Raw genomic sequence first — 25,594 nt, forward strand, 5'->3', positions numbered from 1 at the left:
TTTGCAGGATCGTGCCATTAATAATTGCAGAGTGGTTCCTTAGAGAAATGCTTCAAAAGATGAACTCGTGAGTGGTTAAAACAACACCGCAGCTCCGTTCTTGTAATAAGACTATCTATGCATCCATGCTGAGCCTCTGTATCCATGGAGGTCTCGTTCTCTCCCTCACCCACCCCCTTTATGTGTGGCTCAGAAGAATAATATTTTCTTTCTGAGAGAAAAAAAAAGAGATTAAACCGGGAGCGAGCCTAGCCTGATGAATAGTGTGTTGGAGTTGGGGAGCATTAATTCAAATCACGCCAAAGCCAACAACTAATTGGGTGGCCCTGGGCAATTCACCGTCTGGGCAATCCCAATTCCCCTTTCTGTCAACTGGGAATAATGGGGATCTACCTCACACAGTTATTGAAAATGCCTAACATGAAGATTACAGAGGACTCTGCAGGCAAGAGCTGGAAAAACCCTTTAAATTATGATCAGGAGACGAAAATCGGTAGAACTGGATGTGTGCGCCCAGCTAGAGAGCTTTGGAATTGTGGTTCTTGAACAGAAGCTCCATGTGTCTAATGAAAGGCAAATGATGCTCAGAAGTGAGTAGGTATAAAAGCTGCATGTAATGCTTCACAGCAGTGCCATTTAAAAACCCTGAATAGTGAGAAAATTTCAGCCTTTAACCTGCTGGAAATAGACTGTATGCACATCAATGTACAGCACAGAAAGCTACGGTTACCTTTCTTGCCCGGTATCTATCTTCCTTAACTAGATTGATTTCACATCCCCCTTTGCTTCTGTTTACATTCCTCTTATCTTTCTTGTGTGATTATTTGTAAGCTTCCATGTCAGGGGTAGTGGTGAATCCATTTCAGGTTTTAATCAGAATGTTCAAAATTCACCATTCTATTGGCCCTGAAGGTTGCCACAACTCTGCAGGGATTTAGTTTGCCCTCCAATATGATTGGGGGAAAATAATTGCCATGCAGTTCTACATGAGCTTAAAACAACAGAAAACAAACAATAAACTATTGCCACAAACAATAGAAAGAAAGATGTACCTTCAGCCCTTTTGGGTTCTGATGCCTTTGCAGGATACATTGGCTTTCCATCTCCATATATTCTCTGTACCCATAGATTCCATAAACCAAGGCTTGATTATTTTTAGAAAAATCCCAAATGGAAACTGTGAACTTGCCATTTCATAGAAGGGACACAATTTTATAATGTCATTGGGAATCTTGGTATCCATGGCGGATCCTGGAGACAAATCCCAGTAGATACCAAGCATCCATGGGACTTAAGAAGTACTCCGTTCTTACCTTTGGTGGAGATCCCCTATCTTATTACTCACCTCAATTATTCTCTTGATTAGAAGTACACATTGGAGGGGTGGCAGAAGGCTCTACTCCGCACTACACCGTCAGGGCTGGATTTTTGTATCACAGCCTGAGCAAGGAGAACTGGGAGAGCTCCACAGCAATTGTCACTCTTTTTTTACTGTCATATGAAGAAAGCAGTATAGAGCCAGCATGGTTTGAGTGTTGGATTACAGCACTGGAGACCAGAATCCAATTACCCACCCTGTCATGGAAACCCACTGGGTAACCTTGGAGCAAGTCCCACTTTCTCAAGTGCAGAAAATTCCATGATAGATTGCCTTAAGGTCATCATGAATCACAAATAACTAGAAAACACACAACAACAGCAAGACAACAGCCAGGATTTGGAGGGAAAGATTGTGTTTGGAGTGACCAGCAAGCCTTGGCAACCCAGTAAGGAAAACTGAGAGAACTATGTAGACAGAAAGGATGAGACGAGCAAATTTGAATTCTTGATCACACAAGACCACAGATCAAACATGAAACTGTTACATTGGGACATTTTTGAGATGCTTAATTATTGCATGGCCTCCATTGTGTATGAAATGTGGCAAGCTGCAGCAAAGAGTTAAACAGTGGGAACATTTCGGATATGAAACCTAAGTTGTTTGGACCTCACATGATTGTTCCTTTTTTCTAGGTTGGTGTCATGGTGTGATGGAAGAAAATGCTAAGAAATTGCATTGTATCCATTATAACTCTGCTTCTGTGACTTGGCATTGCAAAAATTGCACTGTAAAGTAGGAGATCTAGACCTTTACTATTGATAGCCTGAACTACTGTAGAACCACTTTAAACAGCATTCAACTGTAAATTTGGTTGGTGTGTTATAGCTAGGATGACCAATAACCTCTGAATTCCAGTCATGGTGCCCTGCTGCCCACCTCCACCCCCTCCTCCAGGCCCCTGTAGTTGTTAGGAACTCAATTGAACAGACATCTCCCCTCCATCGTTCACATGCTGGGATCAGGATAGCTTGTCCCATGAACTTCCTAAAACAGTTTCTCTCAGAGAACGTATTTTGAACTCCAGCTGCCAGAGCCCCAGTTGACCTAGATTCTATTCTTCCTTATGCAGTTGCCCTTCCCACTTCAAAAATCAGTTTTGTCAGTGGGAAATATTTTGATAATTGTGTTCCTGGAACTTTGATAGGTGGTCCTCATTGTTTTCTAGTTATTCCCATTTGCACTGAAGAAATGTGACTTTGATAGTTTTGGTATGAGTTGAAAAAGAACTTCAAACTTGGGGAGTACGACTCAGGCTCTTGATCTCATCCAGCAGGGCCCTTCTTAATTGAGAGAGTCAACACTCACACAGTCAAAAAGGGTATGCCTTGCACCTCCCAGCACACTGAATCACACTTGCATATTTGAGAAGGCATTGTTGTCTTCTTCCTGGCTACCTGATTATGTTGTGTATGAATGGTATGTAGTGTACTGAGTTGGGTGATGTTGTAGGGTCATTTTGCAATCATGCTGCACAAAATTTTCAAAATCCAAAATACTGTATTTCTACTTCCAAGAATTTTGGATAAAACATACTCGACCCATGTAATTAAATAAACACCTTATCAAGAATCTTGGCTAAAATGCCCAGTTCAAAAGCTACTAGAATTTAAATGGGAGGAGACAAATAAACACATATTTTTTCAAACCTTCAACAATTAACATTCCAGACAGAGATTTAATCCTTGTAGTTTCCTAATATTTTCAATTTTTTTCAGTTAAAACATCAACTAATGCATTTGCTGTTATTGGATTCCATATTCAATGGCAAACAGTGGCTTCAAACTACAGGAAAGGAGATTCCACCTGAACATGAGGAAGTATTTCCTAACTGTGAGAGCTGTTTAGCAGTGGAACTCTATGCCCCAGAGTGTGGTGGAGGCTCCTTCTTTGTAGTTTTTTAAACAGAGGCTGGATGGCCATCTGTCGGGGGTGCTTTGAATATGATTTTCCTGCTTCTTGGCAGAGAGTTGGACTGGATGGCCCATGAGGACTCTTCCAACTCAATGATTCTATGATCAACAGCCACAATTCAACATAAAGTGGAGAATGTTCAAACCTACTGGCCTCAATAGGCTAAAGTGAAGATAGTGCTGTGTTGGATTATGGCCAAAAACCCAAAGCTGTGTGAAGTCATTCTAGGTGTTGGTAACTATAATATATATTTACAAGATGAAGGAACCTGTTTTTCATAAAGCTTGGGAATTTACAAGGCATCTAGCAAGTAGGACTTTGTACGAAGAAGCAGTAATATATAGGTCAAGTGTTACAACTTGTATTGAAATAACTTTGCAGCTTTTTAAAAAATAAAATAGAAGAACGATCATTTCTTTCAAAGCTCAGTATCGTTAGATCTTCTTGCTATAGAAAATGAAATGTTAGTTTTCTATACATTTTTCAAGCACATCTCTGTCACGTAAATGGTTCAAGTAAATATTGTGGAAATTACATGTATTTTAGTCCTATTATATCTGCTACTTGAGCACAAAGTTTATTATCTGAAGAATTATATCATATGTGAGGGGAAGTCATAGGGAGGAGGGAGCAAGCTTGTTTTCTGCTGCTCTGGAGAAAAGGATGCGGAGCAATGGCTTCAAACTACAGGAAAGGAGATACACATGAAGATGAGGAAGAATTTCCTAACTGTGAGAGCTGTTCAGCAGTGGAACTCTCTACCCCGGAGTATGGTGGAGGCTCCTTCTTTGGAGGCTTTTAAACAAAGGCTGGATGGCCATCTGTCGGGGGTTCTCTGAATGTGATTTTCCTGCTTCTTGGCAGGGGGTTGGACTGAATGGCCCACGAGGTCTCTTCCAACTCAATGATTCTATTATTCTATATCTTTAATATGTGTTGTTTTGTTTTGTAATCATAATGGGTCCAACGAGTTTACAACTCATGAAACATCAGTCAAATGTTAATAAAAACCAAAAACATTCTCCATACATTGTACCAAAATCACGTTGACTTTATTCAAGTATTAATTAAGAATTTGAACCTTTTTGGTTATTTTGCATGAGTTGTTATCAAGGATAATCATATTTTTATTATTTAAGATCCCTCAAAGGAAATCTCTTCATGTGCATGGAAAAAGAAAGATCTGTAGAGTACTAAATTCCTTTATTCAACAACACAGAAATATCACAAAAACAACTTTACTGGGCAAACTGAATGGTTTTTATACAGTTTTGTACATGCCCCATAAGTGATTTGAAATAAACACACCATTTTCCAAAACTGCTTTCCCCCCCTCATAATTGCACAAGCATACATACATTTTACACAAAAAATCTATTAGAAAATGTAATCGATAACTGCACAGTTCAGAAATAGAACAGTGTGAAAGGAGTACATTGCTGTGGCCCATATTTTGGGATGGAGGAGAGGTAATCCCAACTCCCTGCAACTGTGAAAATGGAACATTTTCTTATATTTGAGCTGTCTTTTTCGTGCCAGGAATCAGCAGATCCCAGTGTGAAACTGCCAAATTTAATAAAAACAAAATCTGAAACATTTAGCTGTTACATGGGAACCAACCGTTTGATATCACTATGCAACCAACCATGATCAAAGACCTACCACTGCTTTTTGCTGGATGTAGTCGACCCTGAATGGTGTGTTCATTTAATTACTTTCTTCTTCTTCTTTTCCTCCCCATTATTTGATTACAGACATAGCCAGTTTAAAGGCTTCATATGCTTTAGTGTTAATTGTATGACTTTACATACCGGGGGATTCCGAACAAAAGGGGATATTTCTTTTTCTCTTGCAGAGTTTACTATTATTAATCTCTACATGTGCTTCACTTGCAGCTTTATAATTGAACAGGTTTATCTGGGGTATGGTATATATACTCACATTGTATTTGGTTTGACATATGAAGTGCTTGGTTTCTTTAAAAAAAAAACACTAAAATTACACTCCTTTGTCCCAACTCTGAGTCTTATGTTTAATATGAGGCAGGCACAAAGTGGGTGTTACTTCTCCATTCAAGGAATTCTCTGGCAAGAAACTACTAGATCAGAGAGTGCGGATATGTGCGTGGTTCACATTATGAAACTTTTCTTATTTCCAGCACAATCCTATATAAGTCTACTTGGAAATAAGCTCCCCTGACTGGTCTATAGCTTGCTTCAAGAAGCGTGCCCAGGGCTGCAGTCTTGAAGGAGGAAATACAAATTAGATTTCAGTTCCTAACCATCTGCTATATTACAAATAATTTTTGATAGAACATCAGGGAGAAAAAAGCATTTTTAAAAAAGCAGAAAATAAATTTCTTTCTTCAAAACACTAATAACTAAAACACTCTAAATATATCAATACAATGTACAGATATTGGGTCAATGAAATGAAAATGCTCCATGATGTTGTAGAATTATACTTCAGAAAATTTTGAAATAATCGCAGGAATCAAAATAATATATATTCATGTTTTTCTTCTTTAAAAATAAGCATTATCACGTGTGTTTTTTAAACAAAAATTGGGATTGACATGTAAAACATCACAATCACAATATACAAATTCATTAGGTCTCTTAAAATCAATCAAACAAACCAGAACTAAACTCCAGAAATGAACTGACATTGACACGTGTAACATCAGGGTATTAGACAGGAAGTGCATTGCTGTGAATAATTGCACACCTAAAGTAAATTCTTCTGTGCCTGCTTCTGTTAAAGAGTGATCACAAAACTTTCCTTCCAAACAAGGCAAGCTTAACAGTTAGGTGGACAAATAAGGCTTTCACAAATTTGCTTATGAGGATAATGTTTAAATAACCATTTGTTATTTAAACATTATGCTATGTACAACTTCATTGCTCCACAATTAAGGTAGAGAACATGAAAGGACCTCATCCAGGATGGCACAGAACCAGAACTGCAGGGAGAGTTCTCCAGCAAGGATCAAGCCTTTGGGAAGCTAGCCCTATTTCATTGCATAGCCTGCTTTCCTGTGCTGACCACATGCCATCTATAAAGAACTAGCAGAAAGCAGATGCTACATATAGTCCAAGAGTAATGGCTTTGCCAAAAATAGAAGATCATAAAGACCTCCCGAAGTGTTACAGGAGATGTTGGGTGTGTCTCTTTGGGCCCTTCCAGACATGCCCTAAATTCCAGGGTCTGATCCCAGGTTTTCTGCTTTAAACTTTATTATATGAGTGCGCACTGCCAGATAATCTAGGATAAACAGAAAACCTGGGATCAGATCCTGGGATATAGGGACTGTCTGGAAGGGCCCTTTGATGTCAGCAAAATTTTGGATGGTGTTCCACGGCCATCAGCATAGGTTAAGAAAGAGACACAATGGCCAGAACACTATCAGCAACATGCATGCATAAGTGGGGCTTGCATGTGTCTGTCTTTTTGGATGAAGTGCAAAACACTGTTCTATGGACACTCGTTCTGCCTTGTGGCTGCCTACTGCTTACAGATGGGAAGAGGAAGAAACCGGGGTTGGGGGAGGCAGTTCAGACTACGTAGCTCTGAGGGAAATGTAAGTGCACTCCCGAGCTGAGGCAAGCCTTTATCCCCTATCTTTAGTAAGAGCAATGTCCATTTTTAGGGTTTGCCAGCTGCAGTGGGTGAAATGGATACAAGGGAATAGAGTATAAGCTTTTGTGCAGTAAAAGGGCATAGGTGGAGGTAGACATGGAATTGCTGTATACACGACCTGCTTGATGTAGGGCTTCAGCTCACGGATCCAGATTCTAAATTAGGAAGATTATCACATAGCAACTCTTTGCTATTCCACTTAAAATTCTCCTCTGGAATCCTGGCATTTGTAGTTTACAAAAGGACCTTGAACATTCTCAGTTCTGGAATTCACTAAGCTACAACCCCCAGAATTACACAGAAAGCAGCCATAACATTTAAAGTGGGATAGCAGAGCTTCAAAGTTTATGGTGATAGGAGTTTCCAGATTGAAACTAATTTTCAGTGCCTGTGAATTGACATATGGGTTGATTTATCAAGTTCCTATTGATTTGATGGACTTATTCTTGTTGGAATTAATAACTGAATTTTGGCCACAGTGTTTACCTTTGAACCTGTCTCAAAGAACCATGAATGAAACAATACAGAAATGTTGTTTTACTTCCTACAGCTATGGATGTGCATGTAGGTCAGGACTATGTATCAGCTGAAAAGATCATCAGCCTATTGTCATTAAAACTTGGTACTATTTCTGCTTTCACAGGTTCCTCCAAACTTTTCCAGCTCAAAGAGATCAAGATAGTTAATTATCTCTTGCCTGCTTGTTTCATGGTTCTTGACACAGCTATTTGCATATTGGTGCACATACTGTACATATGGAAAAAAATTCAAAGTGCAGCTCATGTGAGAGGTAGAAATCTGCAATCAGGACTTGGGAGCATTCATTCACTTTTCATAAGACCTTGCTTTAAATTGTTACTACCTTTCATCCCTTCATAAAGAGACTGTGGATTTTCCCTGCAGGATTTCCATTAGAAATACACAGAGAATGTCCCAAATATTTACAAAACTGATCAGTTAATCTAGAATGGCCCAATCTCAGTCCTCATAAAGTTAGGACCACAAATCTCATAGAAATCAACGTCTTTTAAAAGCAACCTTAAACTGCAATGCTATAGTTCAGTGGTTCTCAACCTGAGGGTCTCCAGATGTTTTGGCCTTCAACTCCCAGAAATCCTAACAGTTGGGAAACTGGCTTGGGTTTCTGGAAGTTGTAGGCCAAAACACCCAAGGACCCACTGGTTGAGAACCACTGCTATAGTCCAAAGAATATATCCCTGGGACCATAGCATATCGGGATGGCAGGCTAGATATGTTAATAAATATACTTATTCCCATGCTGATAGGAAAAGCATGTTGAGAAAATGTTTTTGGGCTTTTTTAAAAGTTTGGACAAAACCCCTATTGTTGTGAGAAAAATGTGTAAAAAACCTCCAAAATCCAGTTTGGCTACACAAAAAGAGGGCTTTTTTGGTTTGTTTATTTTTTAACCAAAACACTTTTCTAGAGGAAAAACCACTCACTAATTTCTACTTTTTGGCACAAATTAATATTTCACACACATGATGAAATAATTCCACATGCAGAAAATGTCTTGTAATCTGGTCCAAAAGGGAGAATACTTTTGCAATTTGATGCAAAAATAAAATAAGCAAAACTTTGTGTTTTAATCTCTCTTTACACTCTGTCTTAACTCCTTTCCAGCTTTACTGGATTTGCTTAAAAAATAAAATCCAGGAAAGAATTGAAATTAGTTCTACCTATTCTTCTGCTCTGCTGGTAATAACCCAATGGGGGTATGCGTCATCTATGGTGTCCTTACCCTTTGGATTGCTGTTTTCATCACTTTAACATTCTCTTGATATATATGAGACATGCCCTGCATCCTCATATATAAGTCTAGTCCAAAAACCAACTCAAAAAACTTGGGCTGACTTCCTTGAATTAATGAGTATACTGTATCTTAACCCTTATCAAAAAAGAAACCATCCCCTTTTCTGAATACAATGGTGAAAAGGCAGAAACTTAGTCCATCTGATCTAAAAGAACCCTCAACTTCCCCCTCTGCTTTCTCCACTGTGATGCCGCTTCTGGGCTTTTTGAGTATCTGGATGGAGAAATGGTAGTGGCCAGGAATGTTGGGCCCCCTGAGGTGGCATTTGTGCTTTCTTTTCTCCTTGGAATGACCCACACAAGTTATCCATGGGTCAAATAAAAATCCATAATTTTGGCCCCCAAACATGTCCTCAACTTATACATGAAGTCAAGTTATACATGAGCAATACGGCAAGTAGGTTTCATTTTCTTTGAATTATCTATCATATCCTTGCTGAGAGGTGTGCAAGAACTAATTTACTTTGTTTTTGTTACCTTGCAAATGTTACTTGAAGAGCTTATGCTGTCATAAAACTGATAGAAACCAACAATTAAAAGCCAGTAACAAAACCCTTTCTTTTAATGGCAGTCGGAAACAGGTTAGAGAAAGGAAATGATTCATAGTGATGGCCTTTTTCTCCTTATCTTAAATCATAACACTTTGCTACTGTCCAAAACACCGAATACTCTTCAGGCTTATGAATTTTCTCACTGATAGAATGAAAAGAAAGGAAACAAAACAAATTGAGATAACATTCTGAAGAAAATGCTCTGACTACTTTTCCTATTATTGTGCCTGCCTGGGCATTAGAATTCTGCACATGAAATTCCCATTTTTGTGGCAATGTCTTCTGCTATAGGAATAGACAATGTGAAACAGTCGATTTCATATATATTTGAATGCCTGTGTTCCTACAGTGAAATGGCCAGTATGCTTTGGTTGTTTTGAAATTTGGGTAGAGGAGATGACAGGAAAGGGAAGAATTTTATGAAATGCCAACTTCAGGAATTAATATATGCCAAATAGCATAAATATTGGTACTTCAAATAAATGAACCAGGAATATCTGTCTCACACACAAATTCTGCATGTAGCAAGAAATGTAGGTGGGAGTCTTCATCTCTAAACGTGAATCACAAAAGCATAAAACTAACTCTTTTTAGCACAACAGAACAATTGTGAGGATATCAAGCCAAAATATAAGTCATCCATCAATATTATGGGATCTCAAATATGCATCTTTGGTTATGGGAATGTATACTGGAGTATAAGATTTACCAAATATAAAAATTAGAATATCCATCCATACGAGAAGCACTAGAAGCCTGTACAACCAGCCTCTGGCTTACAAAGTTTTACAAACTGCCAGCATGTTTTCAGTGGACACCCACGCACTTTTTGCACCAAGGAAAGCTATTTTTTAATTACAATATGCAAGCATGATGATTTGGCTGAAGTTTGCAGGATGCTAAGATGGCTCTCACGCTCTACATCTATGCTGTCTTTAGTACAATTGGGGCTGTGCACATTCCTAAACACCTTCCCTACCCCATATTTCTCTTCTCCATCTATTTTATTTTGTTTTCTTTGAAGTACACAAAGTTCTGTTTTCTAACAAGATGGCTACAGATATGTTACCTTGATATGGTTTGAAATGCACTATCCTACCCTTGTTTTGTTTCTGGTTGGTTTTAAGCACAGCCTGAGCAGGAAAGTGAATGGATTGGAGAATTCCACCTATTGCTAATGGGACCAGTATAAGGAAACTAAGCAGAGCAAATCATAATACAGTAGACCCTTCACTTTTGTGAGTGTTAGGGATGCAGGACCTAATGAAAGTGGAAAAACTATAAATTAAAAACCACCTTAGAAATCTGAAACAGTATCTCAAGTCTTTCACAGCCACTATGTGGTCAACTTCCATGGGAAGTTGCCTATAGGATCACTCTGCAGGATGTAGAATTCTAGAGACATCTTCTTTCTAGGACTCTCTAGATAAGTGGTTCTCAACCTGTGGGTACGCAGATGTGTTGGCCTTTAACTCCCTGAATTCCTAACAGCTAGTAAACTGGATGGGGTTTCTGGGAGTTGTAGGCCAAAACACTTGGGGACCCACAGGTTGAAAACCACTGCTCTAGATCTTCCAACATGACTCAGTGGTCAATTTTGAGCAGAAGTTGATTATAGAATTGTCCCAAAGGTCCCTGAGATGTCTACAGAAGAACATATTAATCAAATCTGCCAATAAACAGATTTACAGAAGTTAAACCTGCAAATGTAGAGGACCAATAACTCATTTTCCATTATTCATTTTTTTATTAAAAGTGCTAACATTTGTAAAAATCTTACAAGAGATCAGAATCTTCTGATGTGGGAGAGAAGATTGCAAAGAATATGAAATTCTGTTGAAATCCGCAAAATAGTCTAAGAACTAAAGGTACACATGGAGCAAAAATAGTTTTGAGATACTCTAGTGGTTCTCAACCTGTGGGTCCTCAGATGTTTTGGCCTTCAACTCCCAGAAATCCTAACAGCTGGTAAACTCGCTGGGATTTGTGGGAGTTGTAGGCCAAAACACCTGGAAACCCACAGGTTGTGAACCACTGGTATAAAGCATTCTCACTCTCCCAATAAAGCAACTTATCACAGGAAGGTAAATATATGAAGTGACAGATTCCTGTTCCTTCTAAGACACTGCCTCTTTTTACTTGATATTGTAAAATAATTTGGAAATGACTCTGAATAACATTAATTTTGGATATCAATTCATTCCTATTTTAGTGTATGTGCTGCTGAAGTGAGCCCTTGGATATCAATTGATAATGTAAACTCAATGTCGTGGTGGAATACAAAACCAGTTAACTGACAAGTAGATGTTACAGTAAAGCTCTTTCAGAAGCAATGCAAGTGGAGCATCTCTGCTGTAATATAGTGCTCATGAAGATTAATTCTTACATCATGTGTCTTTCCTTCTGTACAACAGTATGGTCTGAAGATACTGGTGGATTCATCATTATCTTTACTCCTGTCCAATTTTGCATTAGGAATCATGGAGGAGCACATGGTTTTTAAGAAAGCACAACCCAACAACAATAGTGCTCCCTCTGCTACTGCTGTTACTGGACAACTGGCAAAAATAATACTTAAAGCTTGGATTTATTGCTCCGGATTGAATTTGCAGAATCGCATGGTTGTGTACAAACAGTTAATCTCCATAGATGCTCAGACGTGATTGTCTCTTTGTGTCTAAACACATAAAATACAAGCTGCTATCTGTACAGTTTACAGTACTGAAACACATATATTGGCAAATGAAGTATAGATATGGTACTTTGTAAAGATACATTATTTTATAGCAGGGGTTTACCCAAACTTTTTTACAGCCACTTTAAAAATAGACAACAACTTCACTAGTATAGCTAAATTACATCAAAAAAGATTTGTGTTTTACTGAATGTGAGTTAATTGGCCAATTTCCCAGGGTCCCAGATATGGTGGTCTCCTGATAAGAGAGTAGCCCTCACAAAGCTGGTGAATGTTCTCTCCTGTGGAGTGTTTTCTTATTAAGAGGGCCTTTAGAGAGGAAAGCAATGGGCAACAGTTAACACTGGAGCCAAATGCAAATAATGCAGTTGAGTCATTTGAGAGAGGAAGTGCAAGAAATGACTGCAAGAGGGTTGTCTGAACAGCATGAAAACATAAGAAAACAAGAATTGTAATGCATGGAGGGGACACAGCATTCATATAAAAGTGAAGACAGTAAACATGATGGAAAAAGGAGGTAAAACAGTACTATCTTATGTTCAGGCATTTCTGCAGGAGAGGGAATGTTTTGTTGTATCTCAGATTCTGTTCTCCAAAGCTTCCAAAGCTCCTTTCCCCCATCTTACCTGGAGACCACTCTACTTCATAATTTGTTGTCTGTTTGGGTTTTTTTTCTTTTTTTTTTTTGAGGAAACCCCTATACATAAATGAAAATAGGATCTGAATATATTCTCCAGTGGTGGACTAAGCAGTTTCTTAAAACAAGACTTCAGGCTGCCTTGAAAATAAGATATACTACTGCTTAAAAGAACCATCGGAATGCTTCGGCGCTGGGAACAGGTGTTCTCTATAAAAAAAAGCAAGAAAACAAGTTAAGCTTTCTTTCCATTGTATTGAAAGATTTCTTTTTCTTTATTAATCTGTTTTAATTCTGCTACTCCTTTATATATCAGTTGTACTCTTATAGTGCAAGTACCCATCTACTCAGAAGTAAGTACTGTTGAGTTCAGTGGAGCTTGCTCCCAGACAAGTATTTGTAGGATTGCAACCTTAGTTAACATAGCTGTATTACAGCATCTTCTGGTGCTTAAAAAAGGTCTTTAGCTTAGAAACTGTGCTTTTTCGCAATCAAAGGTCCTGATTTAGATTTTAAAACAGTTCTTGAGTGAACCACTAGCAATCAGAGGAAATGTTCCACCAGCGGATATCACCTGCCTTTCACCCACCTAGTAAATGTGTGTGACGCTTACTTGCATTTATTTTTAGTCAAGAAGCACACATTTGACATTTTTAAAAAACAAAACAAAGAAAATCTGTGTCACAAAAAACCAAGTGTTAATGAAAACAAGAAAGAGTTTAGCAGTAGCTTGAAAACTAACAATGCAATCCTACACATGTTGACTCATGAGTTAAAGTAACTATGTTCAATTAGATTTGCTTCCAGGTAAATGTATCCAAAGAACTGTTGGCAAAATCATCTTGGCATAAATCAAAAATTAAAGATTCAACTGTATGATAATCTATTTCAGTGACTCTGATCAACTGCATTTTGACAATAGCTGATGTCTCCCCATGTTTGTTGAGCTCTGCCATATGTGCTATGCTAAAAATTCTGTAATGGCTTTATTACATATCCAGGGCCAAAAACCAGATGTTATGGTTACATACAGCGCCAGACACTGAGAACATTCTCTTAAACAACAAACAAGCTCTGACTACATGCTGTCCTGGTCACATAGATCTCAGCTAACTCTACATGTCCAGGGCCAACAACAATATGGTTATATCCAGTGCCAGACATTGAGAATATCCTCTTAAACAACAAACAAGCTCCGACTATATGCTGTTCTGGTCACATAGATCTCAGATACTTCTACATGTCCAGTGCTAATAACTAGACAATATAGTTACATCCAGTGCCAGGCACTGAGAATATCCTCTTAAACAACAAACAAGCTCTGACTACATGCTGTCCTGGTCACATAGGCCCTTGAGGCTTCAGATAAACTTTATCTGTCTTAACCAGTGCTGTTAGTAGACTGGTATGAAAGTAGTGCTGAGTTCTGTTGGATCCTTGGGCCAAATATACTGTTTGCTGTCTGTTTGCCTTCCTGTTCAGTTTCGGGGCTTATCCCAGACCCATATCTCACTTGGCAGATACAGTAGAGCTGATATTTCAGCCCTACCCCATAATTGCATTATGTGCTTCCATGGGCACAGTAGGATAGTTAGACTTTCAAGCTTATAAGATTTAATTTGATTGGTTTTTTAAAAACTAGTTTTGGATGTAACACAGTTTTGGGGAGATGATGGCAATGGAAAAAAAACCAAAGCTTTCTAAAAGTGACTAACAAGGTGTTTAGGCTGATATGTAAACTACTCTGAGATATTTTCTGGCTGAAGGTGGGGGGAGATAGAAATGTTTCAATGCAGGGTGGAAAAACCAGGACCAGATGGGGCCTCAAGTCTGGTGTTTTTTATTTCGTTTGGTTTGGTTTTGCACCCCTTTCCACACACCCACAAATGCTTGTGTTCTATCCATTTTTGTCAGAAAACCTGAAGAAGGGTGGGCAGGCAGGCAGGAATGTAAAACAATGTTGTGGTCAATTGTCCCTCTTGAAACCATTCAAATAGGTCACTGAATCTCCTGAATGGAACATTACATTAATAGCTATTTTCCAACACGAGAAGTAGATTTTTAAGAACTTTAAGACTTAACTTTTTTTGTATTTTTAGAAGACTGTGTGGGCCCAAGATGGGCCCATAGCCGGCAAATTAGGCTCCATACATACTGAAGATTCGCATTCATCTTTTAAATTATACAAATGGTAAGTGAATGGTGAGTATCTATTCATTTTGCTGTCATTGTGCTTTCAAAACAGAATCTCAAATTGAGTTTCTGGGGAGTGCTTCTAAAGGCTGGATATAGGGAAGAAAAGTGATATATATCTGGAAGGTGTCCAGAGGAGGGCAACTAAAATGATCAAAGGTCTGGAGACCATGGCCTATGAGGAGCATCTTAAAGAACTGGGTAGGTTTAGCCTGCAGAAGAGAAGGCTGAGAGGAGACATGATAGCCATGTATAAATATGTGAAAGGGTGTCATAAGGAAAAGGGAGGCTTGTTTTCTACAACCCTGGAAACTAGGGCTCAGAGCAATGGGTTCAAATTACAGGAAAGGAGATTCCACCTAACAGTGGAAATAACTTACTGACTGTAAGCACTATTCAGGAGTGGAAATCTCTGCCTCAGAGTGTGGTGGAAGCTCCTTTCTTGGAAGCTTTTAAACAGAGGCTGGATGGCCATCTGTCAGGGGTACTTTGTGCTTGAGACCATGTGGTCCCTTCCAACTCTATTATTCTATTATTTTACAGTATAGGAACATCTTAAAGGCTGGCACAAGGCACAACTTAAGATGCAGAGAACTGTGCAATGGTCACGTTCCTTAAAAACTCTTGGCACCCCCATGTTCTGGCCATTCCCATTTCCTCTAGCCATGGAAGTCATACATGCAAGCTTTCTGATCTCCAAATCCATATATAAAAAAGAAATAATAGTTTTGCCAAGCAACAGCAGAAAGAGCTGTCCTTCCTGATTTCTGATCTCCCCCCCCCCCCCCCGCTTTATTTCCAATGATCACATAGTGTCGAAACATATGTTGACACCTGGCAGTAACTTCAAACTTCAGGTGAACATTTACAAGTACAATTCAGGTGTCCTAAGAAAAGGGGCAAACAACATTGCCAAGGGAATGAGAAAGATTTCTCAGTCCCTGTAAGGCTGGAAAGTTTGGAAACTGCATGAAAATTTCATTTTGGGAGGCGGCATTATCTCAGTTTGCACCCATAGTTACACCCCTAGCTCTTGTTAGGTGAAATTCCCAAAGTCAACATGGATTTAAAAAATTAGGCTGGTTCATTGAGTTATATTTGGAGATACATAGTTAATTCCACAAGCAAAATGTTGTTACTAGAAAAATCAGCTTGGGAAAAGATTATTTAGCAATTTTTTTCCCTTTCTTTTGCTGCCTCTTAATTTTCTCATTTCATTTTATTTGATTTTAGATAACCCTTTACTCGGAAGGAGCATAACAGAAAATGAGATTTTACTTTCTTAAATTCAATGCCCACCCCTCTTTTCTACGTTCCCTTCTCTCCCAGCCTTAATTTTCACAATTAGTAAACTTTATTTTATCATCCTGAGGCAGAGCCCTACATTTTTATTTCATTTTTCGAAATACGAAATAAGAGCCCTACATATGTTATTATATTGTATCTATAGCCCTGGAAAACATACACATCTCCCCATGCACAGTTGTAAGCATGCATCTATGTAGAAAAAAAAAGAACCTGGCAAAACTAACATGGTTTCTATATCTAATATCTGTGTGGAAGGAAGCATTTTGGCAGGATGGTGCTTCTTATGTGATAATGCTACATGAAAAAAAAATGTATCTGGCCAAAAGAAATCCTTCTTCTGCAAAAACTTTAAATGAAACGAACCATTGCAACTTATTAGGCTCAACATGAGGTTCAGCAGTAGTACAATGAGACAATTATAATCCTATGGTTCCACTTTAACTGCCATGGCAACAGACTATGTTTGTAGTTTAGTGAAGTATGACAGGACTCCAACGGAGAATTCTCAGTACCTTTCCCTAAACTGTAGATCCCATAATTCAATGAGGCCATAGCAGTTAAAGTGAAGCCATAGCATTCAAACTGTGTGATGTAAAAGAGCCCTCAGGCACAGTCTACTAGTAGAACTTTATATGTATCTTTTGGTTTAATATCCATCTTCATGTACAAAATCATCATTATCACTATCACCAACCTTATCTGCCAAGAGAACACCAGGAAACTATTTGAACTAGAAGCTCTCCCCCATGATGATATTCTTGTTTGTAGGAATCTAAAGGTTATATTCAAGAGTGCTGTCTTACACTAGAATTGATGCCAAGATAATTCTACACTCTCATTCTTCTATATTCATATATACCTAGATTTTCATATCCTCTAAGTATGTCAATATAGCAGGGGCAGTCCCAATTATATATCTCTTGAACTATATGCTTTTAAGATGTTCCAGTTTCTTTCCCCTCCTCTCATTTTGCTCCTTTGTCCTCATCTGATTTCAGTTGCTGCCAAGTCCAGAATGCAAAAGTATTTTGCGTACAGTTAACTCACCAGTGGGGAGAGGAAGATGGAATTGAATTTTGCCCTTTGTAATAGGATCAGGCAAAAGCAAACTACTGTAACCTCTCCTAGCTCATGTGTTTGTCCTCATTTAATAAGGTTTGCCATTTTGATCACAGTCTAATGTTACTTGGACATTTATATCCCAATTTTCATCTTTGAAATGTTGGAACATTTGGATTTATCTGAGACTGAAATATTGGGATTTCAGCCATGCTATATGCAGTACATACACACCCAATACCGCCAACACCAAACTTACTTCTGCTCATTGCTCACAGCAACCCAGAATTTGCATATATTTACATCAGGCCTACATTAAGGTGTTTTGCTTTATAAGTATGCAAGGATTCCTGCCACTTTATATGCAGTGCTGGGAAGGAAAGCTTCCAGTTCCATGTAACATAAGATGATGCGTGAAACTGGACAAAATAACTAGAGGGAGGAGAGCTATTCCTTTAACTCTATTATTTAAACTCTAACTCTGTAGTCTTTTGGTTGTGCCAAGGCCAAGCTGTATACATTGTGCCAAACTAGGCTGCAATCCTGCACACACTTACCTGGAAGCAACTCCCAAAAACACATTATTTTATTAACTATAGCTGCTTTTGCACAAGAAGATAGAAGATAATTCTACCCTAGATAGAATTATCTTCTATCCTAGATAGAATTAGCACACACTGCCAAATCGTGATTGGTGGTTCAAAGAGCTTTGGAGAAAGTTACACTACTGTGTAACAATTCCTTGCTTCCCAACCCTGCTACTCACTCCAGTCAGATTGGTAGTTTTTACAGAACTACAAATTAGGACTAAGAGGCATGAAATCACTGCAGGGGAAGGAAGAGCAGGTGGCAGGGAGAGAAATGTGCACACCTCAAGGCATCTCTAAGTACAATAACATAATGCCACCAAACCTTCATTTGTAATTATGTCTGAATACATCCAGAGGGTTATCAGAAACACAGATTGCCCACTTTGCTCTGAAATACATATATCATGGATTTTAAAAGCAGGATATTAGGACTGAAAACCTTTAATATAATGTCCCTCAAACTGGTGACCTCCAGATGTGTTGGACTACAACTTTCACAACAATCACATGTGGTGAATGGCAGTGATGGATGAGAATTATGGCAGTTGTAGTTTAACAAATCAAGAGATCATCAAGTTGGAGGACAGTGCCCTAATAAATCCTTGCATTTCCACTTTCTTTGTTGGTGTGCACAAATAGAAAATGAATTAATGATCCAAAAAGCAATAACATCAATAAAATAGAAGCAATAATTAATAGCTGTGAATTAAAAGATTTCTGTGAAAAATAAAGAGACATAAAAAGCATCAATAAAACAGATACATTAAAAACACGCTGAAAATATCTCCCAAACTTCAGCTGGCCCTGGAAAACAGACAAAAAAAACTTTCTGGAGTAGGGAGTTCCAAAATCTGAGTGCCACCAACAGGTAAGGCCCTCTTGTGTATCCCAATAATATTACAGAGGCCAGAACAGAAGGACCTATCAGATTACCTTAACAGACTAGAAGGTGTATGTATGTGTGTGAGAGAGTTCTTGGGGCTCCATTAGCTATTCTACTCATAATACTCTAAAAACTTAAAAATGGATTGCCAGCACTTGAAACTGAAACCAACTCATAGCCAATGTGACTGATAAAACAATGGAGTAACATGTTTCAAAAATCTGGCTTCAGTCAAGGTTCTTAGAGCAACACTTTACTAGATGAAATTTTCAGTCTTCAAAGACAGCTCCACACACAACATGATACAGCAATCTAGTTTCAGTCTAAGCCATGCAGGCATGTGACCAGGTCTGCTCTTCACAGAAATTGACACAGTAGGCAGGCACATCAACCTATGCTGGGAAAAAGAACTCCAGGGAGAAGCCAACGTGTGGTTATCCAGGTGTAACGCAAGATCTAGGAGCACTGAGGGGAGTGCAACCCATTCAAGATAAGACATCCTGTGTAGATATCTTCTTAACTAAGAGCTGTTCTATCTTGCTAGGATCAAATTAATATTGTCCTTCCACATCCAATCCATCACTGACCTCTAAAAAGTGATTCATAACCTGGACTGAAATGGGGAGATGTAGAGTTGAGTGACATTTGCATATTTCTGATAGTCTGTACAGTTTCTCCCAGTAGTTTATGTAAATATTAAATAAGACAAAATAGAACCCTTTCAGACACCAAAGCAATAGGCAGTTGTTCTCCTTCTGGACACTCTTCGACAGCAAAGACTACTGTCACTGGAATATGGTCTCTCCAAACTTAGCGAAACAATCCAGGAAGAAATCATGGTTGATGGTATCAAAAAGCAGCTGAGAAGGTCCAGCAGAAGCAATGCAGAAGTAATAGAGAAGCTCTCCATCTGTCCAGCTCCCAATGCAGATCATCCAACAGCATGAACAAGGCCATTTCATGAGATGAAAGCCAGATTGAAATCTGTCTGACATGCCTTATTCAGGGAATTCTAGGATTGCAGCAAAGCAACTCATCCAAGAATACTGGGCAATGAACAATAATTACCAAGGATAGTAGAATCTAGTGTGGACTAATCACTGTGACTTTGAAATAGGTGGCACAGCTCTGTCTCTCAGGGAAGCATTAATCACCTGCTCCATCCACTCAGCCTGTCCTCCTCTGTCCTCCTCCTTAACTAGCCAAGATGAGTAAGGATCAAGTGCACAGATCGCCGGCCTCACACTTCCAAGAATCCTGCCCACATCCTCAGGCTGCACAAGCTGAAAAGAATTCACAACAACAGAAGAAGCAGCTGCTGAAGATATACCAATTGATATTGTCATTGATTTTTTTTAAAAAAAAGAAAGATTTGTGACATGGTGGGCTACCAAAGATTCCACCCCACCTCCCCTTTGAAGGGCCTGATTTAAATGCCCCTTAATTCAGAAAAGATATACTTCCATACATCCTACCTAAAGCCCATGACTTTAGTGAATTTGCCTCCAAGACCAGGGGAAAAGGATATATAACCTTGGTTTATTAAATGGTATGAGCAAGGATATAGTCGGAGTCCTTTTTTGCCTTCACTATTCATAGATTAACAATATGGGCACTGTCACAGGATAAACAGCAATATCATTGGGTAAAGATGATGGGCACAACCATGTTTTTATGGATTTTAGCTGAAAAATTTAAAATGCTAATGATATTTAATTATGTTTAAATGTTTGTATATTTGGGGATTTTAAATTGTATTGAAATGCTTTTAATGTAAGCCGCTTTGAGTCTCCTTGTGGGAAGAAAAGGTGGGGTAAAAATAAACATAAACAAAATAGGTGAACACAGTCTATTGGTAACTTGCTTAAACCCATTGACATGAATTGAAATTACACAAGATTATGACACACAAAAAACAAAATAGGAATTTTTGGAACCTCCCCACTGCCCTGAATCAACAGTAGTAAAACCCATATTACAGTAATGTGCAGTTACTATTCATTAAGATAAAACAGAACAGTCATAACCTTATGTTCATCACCCACTCTAAACCTATGGTATAAGAATCAACTGCAGTAGAGTCTTGCTTATCCAACATTAATGGACTGGGGGAACGCCGGATAAACGAAAATGTCAGATAATACGGAGTCTCCTACTGTTACCTGTCCGATGTGGCACTAGACACATAGAATAATAACAACAGGGGTTCAAAGGGTTAAGGCAAGGCAATGTCTCGGGGCTAGAGTGGCCCAGAAGGAAGTGCCCGGATGCAGAAGAGGAGTGTGGAAATTGCAGGGGGAAGGAGGGAGGATGCTTCCGCTTCCAGTCCTGCATTTCTTCCTCCTTTCCTCCCTCCTTGTCTTGCCTTTTTCATTTATTGGGAATGGAGAGAGAGTTGGGGAGCACTCCTTCAATTGAAGGAAAAATCCTAGAGGAACGGGGGGGGGGGGGGGGAGGTGTTGGATAAGACAGAGTGTCGGATAAGTGAAGGTCGGATAAGCTAGACTCTACTGTATGTGATACTATCAATGACTACTGGAATTAAAAACAGGGAGAAAACATCTTAACAATACAATTTCCATACAAAACTTGAACATACATCCAGAACTTCAGGACTGTATTTGATATTTCCACATTTCAGGACAGGATTTTATTTTTTTCTAAGTATCCCTGTTTTATGCTAATGCACAGAGATGTCGCATGTGCACTTCTTGTCCTAAAGCAAAGTAATTTTTTTTCAAAGCTACCAAGAAATAGCACCTATTTCTGCCAGATTTTCCAAGCAGCTCTGTGCAGGATGTAAGATGGCTGCTGATCGTAAACAAGGTACACAGATGTATAATTTATAAAGAAGTTGAGTATAAAAGGAGAAGGAGTTCCAAATGACGCTAAGCAACTTATGGGTGCCCAAATGAAATTCAAAGGAGGATAAATGGGCCTACATGTAAATAGCACTTTTGTTTGAGCAAGATATTGGGGAAAAAAACATTTTAGAAATCCCTCCCCGTACAACATAGAAATGAAAGGATTGAAGACAGTTTCCCTCTCACCTCTGTTTCCACAGCATTTTTAATCAGACATGGCATATCAAATGGTAGGAAGGAAAGGTCAATCAAACCTGGTCTCTAAATATGCATAATACTAATTGGAAGAATGAAGGTGGTACTCAATGTTTGTGCTTTTTGACACCTGATTTTGAAGCAGTTTGGAACACGTTTTCCCTATTTATTTCACCAAGGAGCAACACTGGAAAAGCACCTTCCTATTTGATCCCATGCATTATAAAATATGAACCAGTCTCTTCTTTTCTCTTCCAAGCTTCTGTCATGTATAGTGGGCACTTTGGAAGTAACATATCACTTGTAATGTGTGATTTTGGTAGTGGATTATTGTTTGAGCATCAAACTGGAATTTTACAATTTGCCTGTCACACCTGGGGCTGTGATTCAGTAATAGGATTTCTGTTCTTTGTTACTGGATGTGTTTTAACTCAGTCTGAGCAATGGAATAGGGAGAACGAAGGGTCACACAAGGGGCTATACATGGGAGTCTTCTTGGGCCCCTTCCACACAGCTGAATACAATCCCACACCATCTGCTTTGAAGTAGAATATATGGCAGTGTGGACTCAAATAATTCAGTTCAAAGCAGATATTGTAGGATTTTCCTTGATATTCTGGGTTATATGGCTGTGTGGAAGGGCCCTGGGTGGGATGTTGTGCAGATAAGTAGAATGGAAAACAAAAAAGCAGAAATGTGAGAGATGGAACATATTACATACATGTTGTACCAGAACTGCAATTGTCAAAGTGCAGTCCATGAGTTCCATGCAATGACCCAATGGTCATTCCACAGCCCCTCAGCAAAATTATTTATGACCAAATGCCTTCTAAGCTCTCGCATTTTCACCATGTTTTGTGTCTATTAATATATTTTTGGACCTTAAAAAAGCCTATTCTGGGCCTCAATTGGCATGGTGCAATAATGCAATGCTCCTGCAGATGTTTCGGAGCAATGCACCTCTTAGACATCAACTGGCAAACTGAAAAACAAGTTTTAAAAAGTTAACTTGCCTTTTTTGCCTTCTATCATTGACAGAAAACAGAGTCAGAGTAAATGCATGATATGTGGAGATTGAGGGTTGCTCCAGACCAGTGGTTCTCAACCTTCAGAAGGCCAAAACCCCTTAACACAGTTCCTCATGCTTTGGTGACCCCCAATCATAACATTATTTTTGTTGCTACTTCAGAACTGTAATTTTGCTACTGGTATGAATTGTATGCAGGATGGATTTTCATTCACTGGACCAAATTTGACACAAATACCCGATACTCCCAAATTTGAATACTGGTGGGGTTGAGTAGGGGATTGATTTTGTCATTTGGGAGTTGTAGTTACTGGGATTTATAGTTGACATACAATCAAAGAGCATTCTGAACTCCACCAATTATAGAATTAAACCAATCCCGGAGCACAGAAGTTCCATGACCAACAGAACATACTGGAAGGGTTTGGTGGGCATTGACTTTGAGTTTTGGAGTTTTAGTTCACCTACACCCAGAGAGCACTGTAGATTCAAACAATGATAGATGTGGACCAAACTTGGCACAAATCCTCAATATGAACACTGGTGGTGTTTGGGGTAAAAAGACCTTGACATTTGGGAGTTGTTGGGAATTGATAGTTCACCTACAATCAAAGAGCATTCCGAACCCCACCAAACTTCCCACACAGAACCCCCATGAGCAACAGAAAATATGGTGTTTTCTGATGGTCTTTGGTGACCCCTCTGACACCCCCTCGTGACACCCCCCCCCCCAGGGGTCCTGACCCCCAGGTTGAGAAGCACTTCTCCAGACAGTGGCACAGGATATGCACTAGTGTTGTAGTAATAATTGTAGCCAACCAACTGTTCTTTTAAACAGGATTCATGTGGCACCTGTAAAGTATAGACTTATTGGTTGAATTTATTTTTTCTTGTCCAGAGTTCCTCAATTTCAAATTGTCTATCACAGTATTTTCCCTCACAAGTTTGCTGTTGGAAGCAATAGTAAAGGGTAAAGGTTGGGGATGCTTCATGATTTCCTTGGAATAAAGGGGCATTCCCAAGTAAAGCTGGATAAGGACCATTTCACTTTCCAAGGTGAAATCCCCATAGTCACCTAAATGCACAGGCATCTCATGTACAGGCTAGGCTCAGTTTACATTAAGGCTGCATTTCTGAACTCAGGATATAAATTGCAATCAATGTAAATGTGGGGAGCCACTTCCATAGAGAACCACTGGGAACCAGGGAGAAACATTCTGGTGAGACTTTCCTTTAATAGAGAAACATTACACCTCTAATGCTGTAAATAGGTACATCACAAATTATGACTTGCCTGTACAGCAGGCACTTAATATCTGCTGAGGTTTGGTTCCAGAATTAGTCATGAATGCCAAAATCTGTGGTTGCTGAAGTGTCATTACTATATATACTCGAGTATAAGCCTAGTTTTTCAGCCTTTTTTTAGCCTGAAAACGTCCCTCTCGGCTTATACTCGAGTCAAGGTTATTTATTATTTTACTCTTTTATTGTTATTATCATTATCATTATCATTATTATTACATTTATTATTTTACCCAATTTATGATTTTACTCTATTATTATTATTATTATTATTATTATTATTGCATTTATTTTACTTTATTATGTATTACATTTATAATTTTACTCTATTATTATTACATTTCCATTATTTAACTCTATTATTATTCTCTTTATTTTTTTATTCTCATTATTATTGGAAGGATACATAAGCACCTTCTTACACTGAAAAAGGTTTAATCAGAGTTGGGCAGTTGTATCTTAAATTATAGTTTTATGTAAACATTCAGAAACATTTAACCTACCAACGCCTCAATTAATGTAATTTTATTGTTATCTATTCTTATTTTGAAATTTACCAGTAGCTGCTGCATTTTCCACCCTCACTTTATACTCAAATCACTATGTTTTCCCAGTTTTTTGTGGTAAAATTAGGTGCCTCAGCTTACATTTGGGCCGGCTTATACTCGAGTATACATGGTATATACAATAGCATAGTAAAATTGTGTTCTTTATATAAAATGGCCAAATTAAGGTTTACTTTTTGGATACACACACACATATACATGTACATGTACATGGATATGTACATGTACATGTACATATACATATATACACACACACACACACATATATATATTCAGGCCATAGATGATTTAATCCATGAATGCAGAAACCATGCATACAGAGAATAAACAGTATTTCACCTGGACTTGCACACTATTTGCAATACTGTTTTAGTAATTTAGAATTCTGGTTTTGAGACTAGGCTTTATCTATTAATCAATTGTTAAGGGAAGGAAGGAAGGAAGGAGATAAAGAAGGAGAGAAAAGAGGGAAGAAAAGAAGAAAGAAAATTTAAATTCACAGGCAAAACTAACCATAAAAGCAGAGGATAGAAGAAATAGGCGAAAGTCATTTAAATGCAATCTGCGAAGTGAAAACTCCTGGTTTTCCCTCTGCAAATGGACCGTGTTTAAAAGCCAGAAGGAAATCGGCCCATTTTGGTGGGCTGAGCACACCGACATGGGAAGCTAAAGTGCTTCAACCTCCTGGCTGTATAAATTCAGCAGTCCCTGCTGGGGAATCAAAGTCTTGATGAGATTACAGTGAGTTTCTGGATTCTCAGCTCCGCTTGCAGGGGGATCATTATCCTGAGTGACAGGGAAGACAGATTCCTCTGGAAGCTGGGGGGATGGGGAGCCAGGAATAAAATTGGAATTGATCAGCATTGTTTAAGTCAGCCGTGGCTGTTCAGGCAGGTGCAAATTCTGACAAACAGAGGCCTGGTTCCCTGGAGATTTCCTTTTTTAAAAAAAAAAAATCTG

At 38.7% G+C, this 25,594-nt stretch overlaps 1 protein-coding gene across 4 annotated transcripts in view; it reads right to left on the reverse strand.

Annotated features, from left to right (window-relative positions):
- Window positions 1-4,478: 4,478 nt before the first annotated feature.
- The window catches only part of CXXC4 (CXXC finger protein 4), a 79,743-nt gene continuing 58,627 nt past the window's right edge, over window positions 4,479-25,594 (reverse strand). For 3 of the 4 annotated variants that reach the window (XM_067468628.1, XM_060779143.2, XM_060779144.2), the window contains exons 3-4: window positions 19,835-19,963; window positions 4,479-12,857 (exon numbers count right to left, since the gene is read on the reverse strand). In XM_067468628.1, the coding sequence (XP_067324729.1) occupies window positions 12,813-12,857; window positions 19,835-19,963 (174 nt within the window). In that variant the 3' untranslated portion in view covers window positions 4,479-12,812. The remainder of the gene's footprint in view (window positions 12,858-19,834; window positions 19,964-25,594) is intronic. The other variant, XM_060779145.2, reaches the window with a different exon arrangement.

This window comes from Anolis sagrei, chromosome 5 (assembly GCF_037176765.1).
Source record: "Anolis sagrei isolate rAnoSag1 chromosome 5, rAnoSag1.mat, whole genome shotgun sequence".
NCBI lineage: Eukaryota > Metazoa > Chordata > Lepidosauria > Squamata > Dactyloidae > Anolis > Anolis sagrei.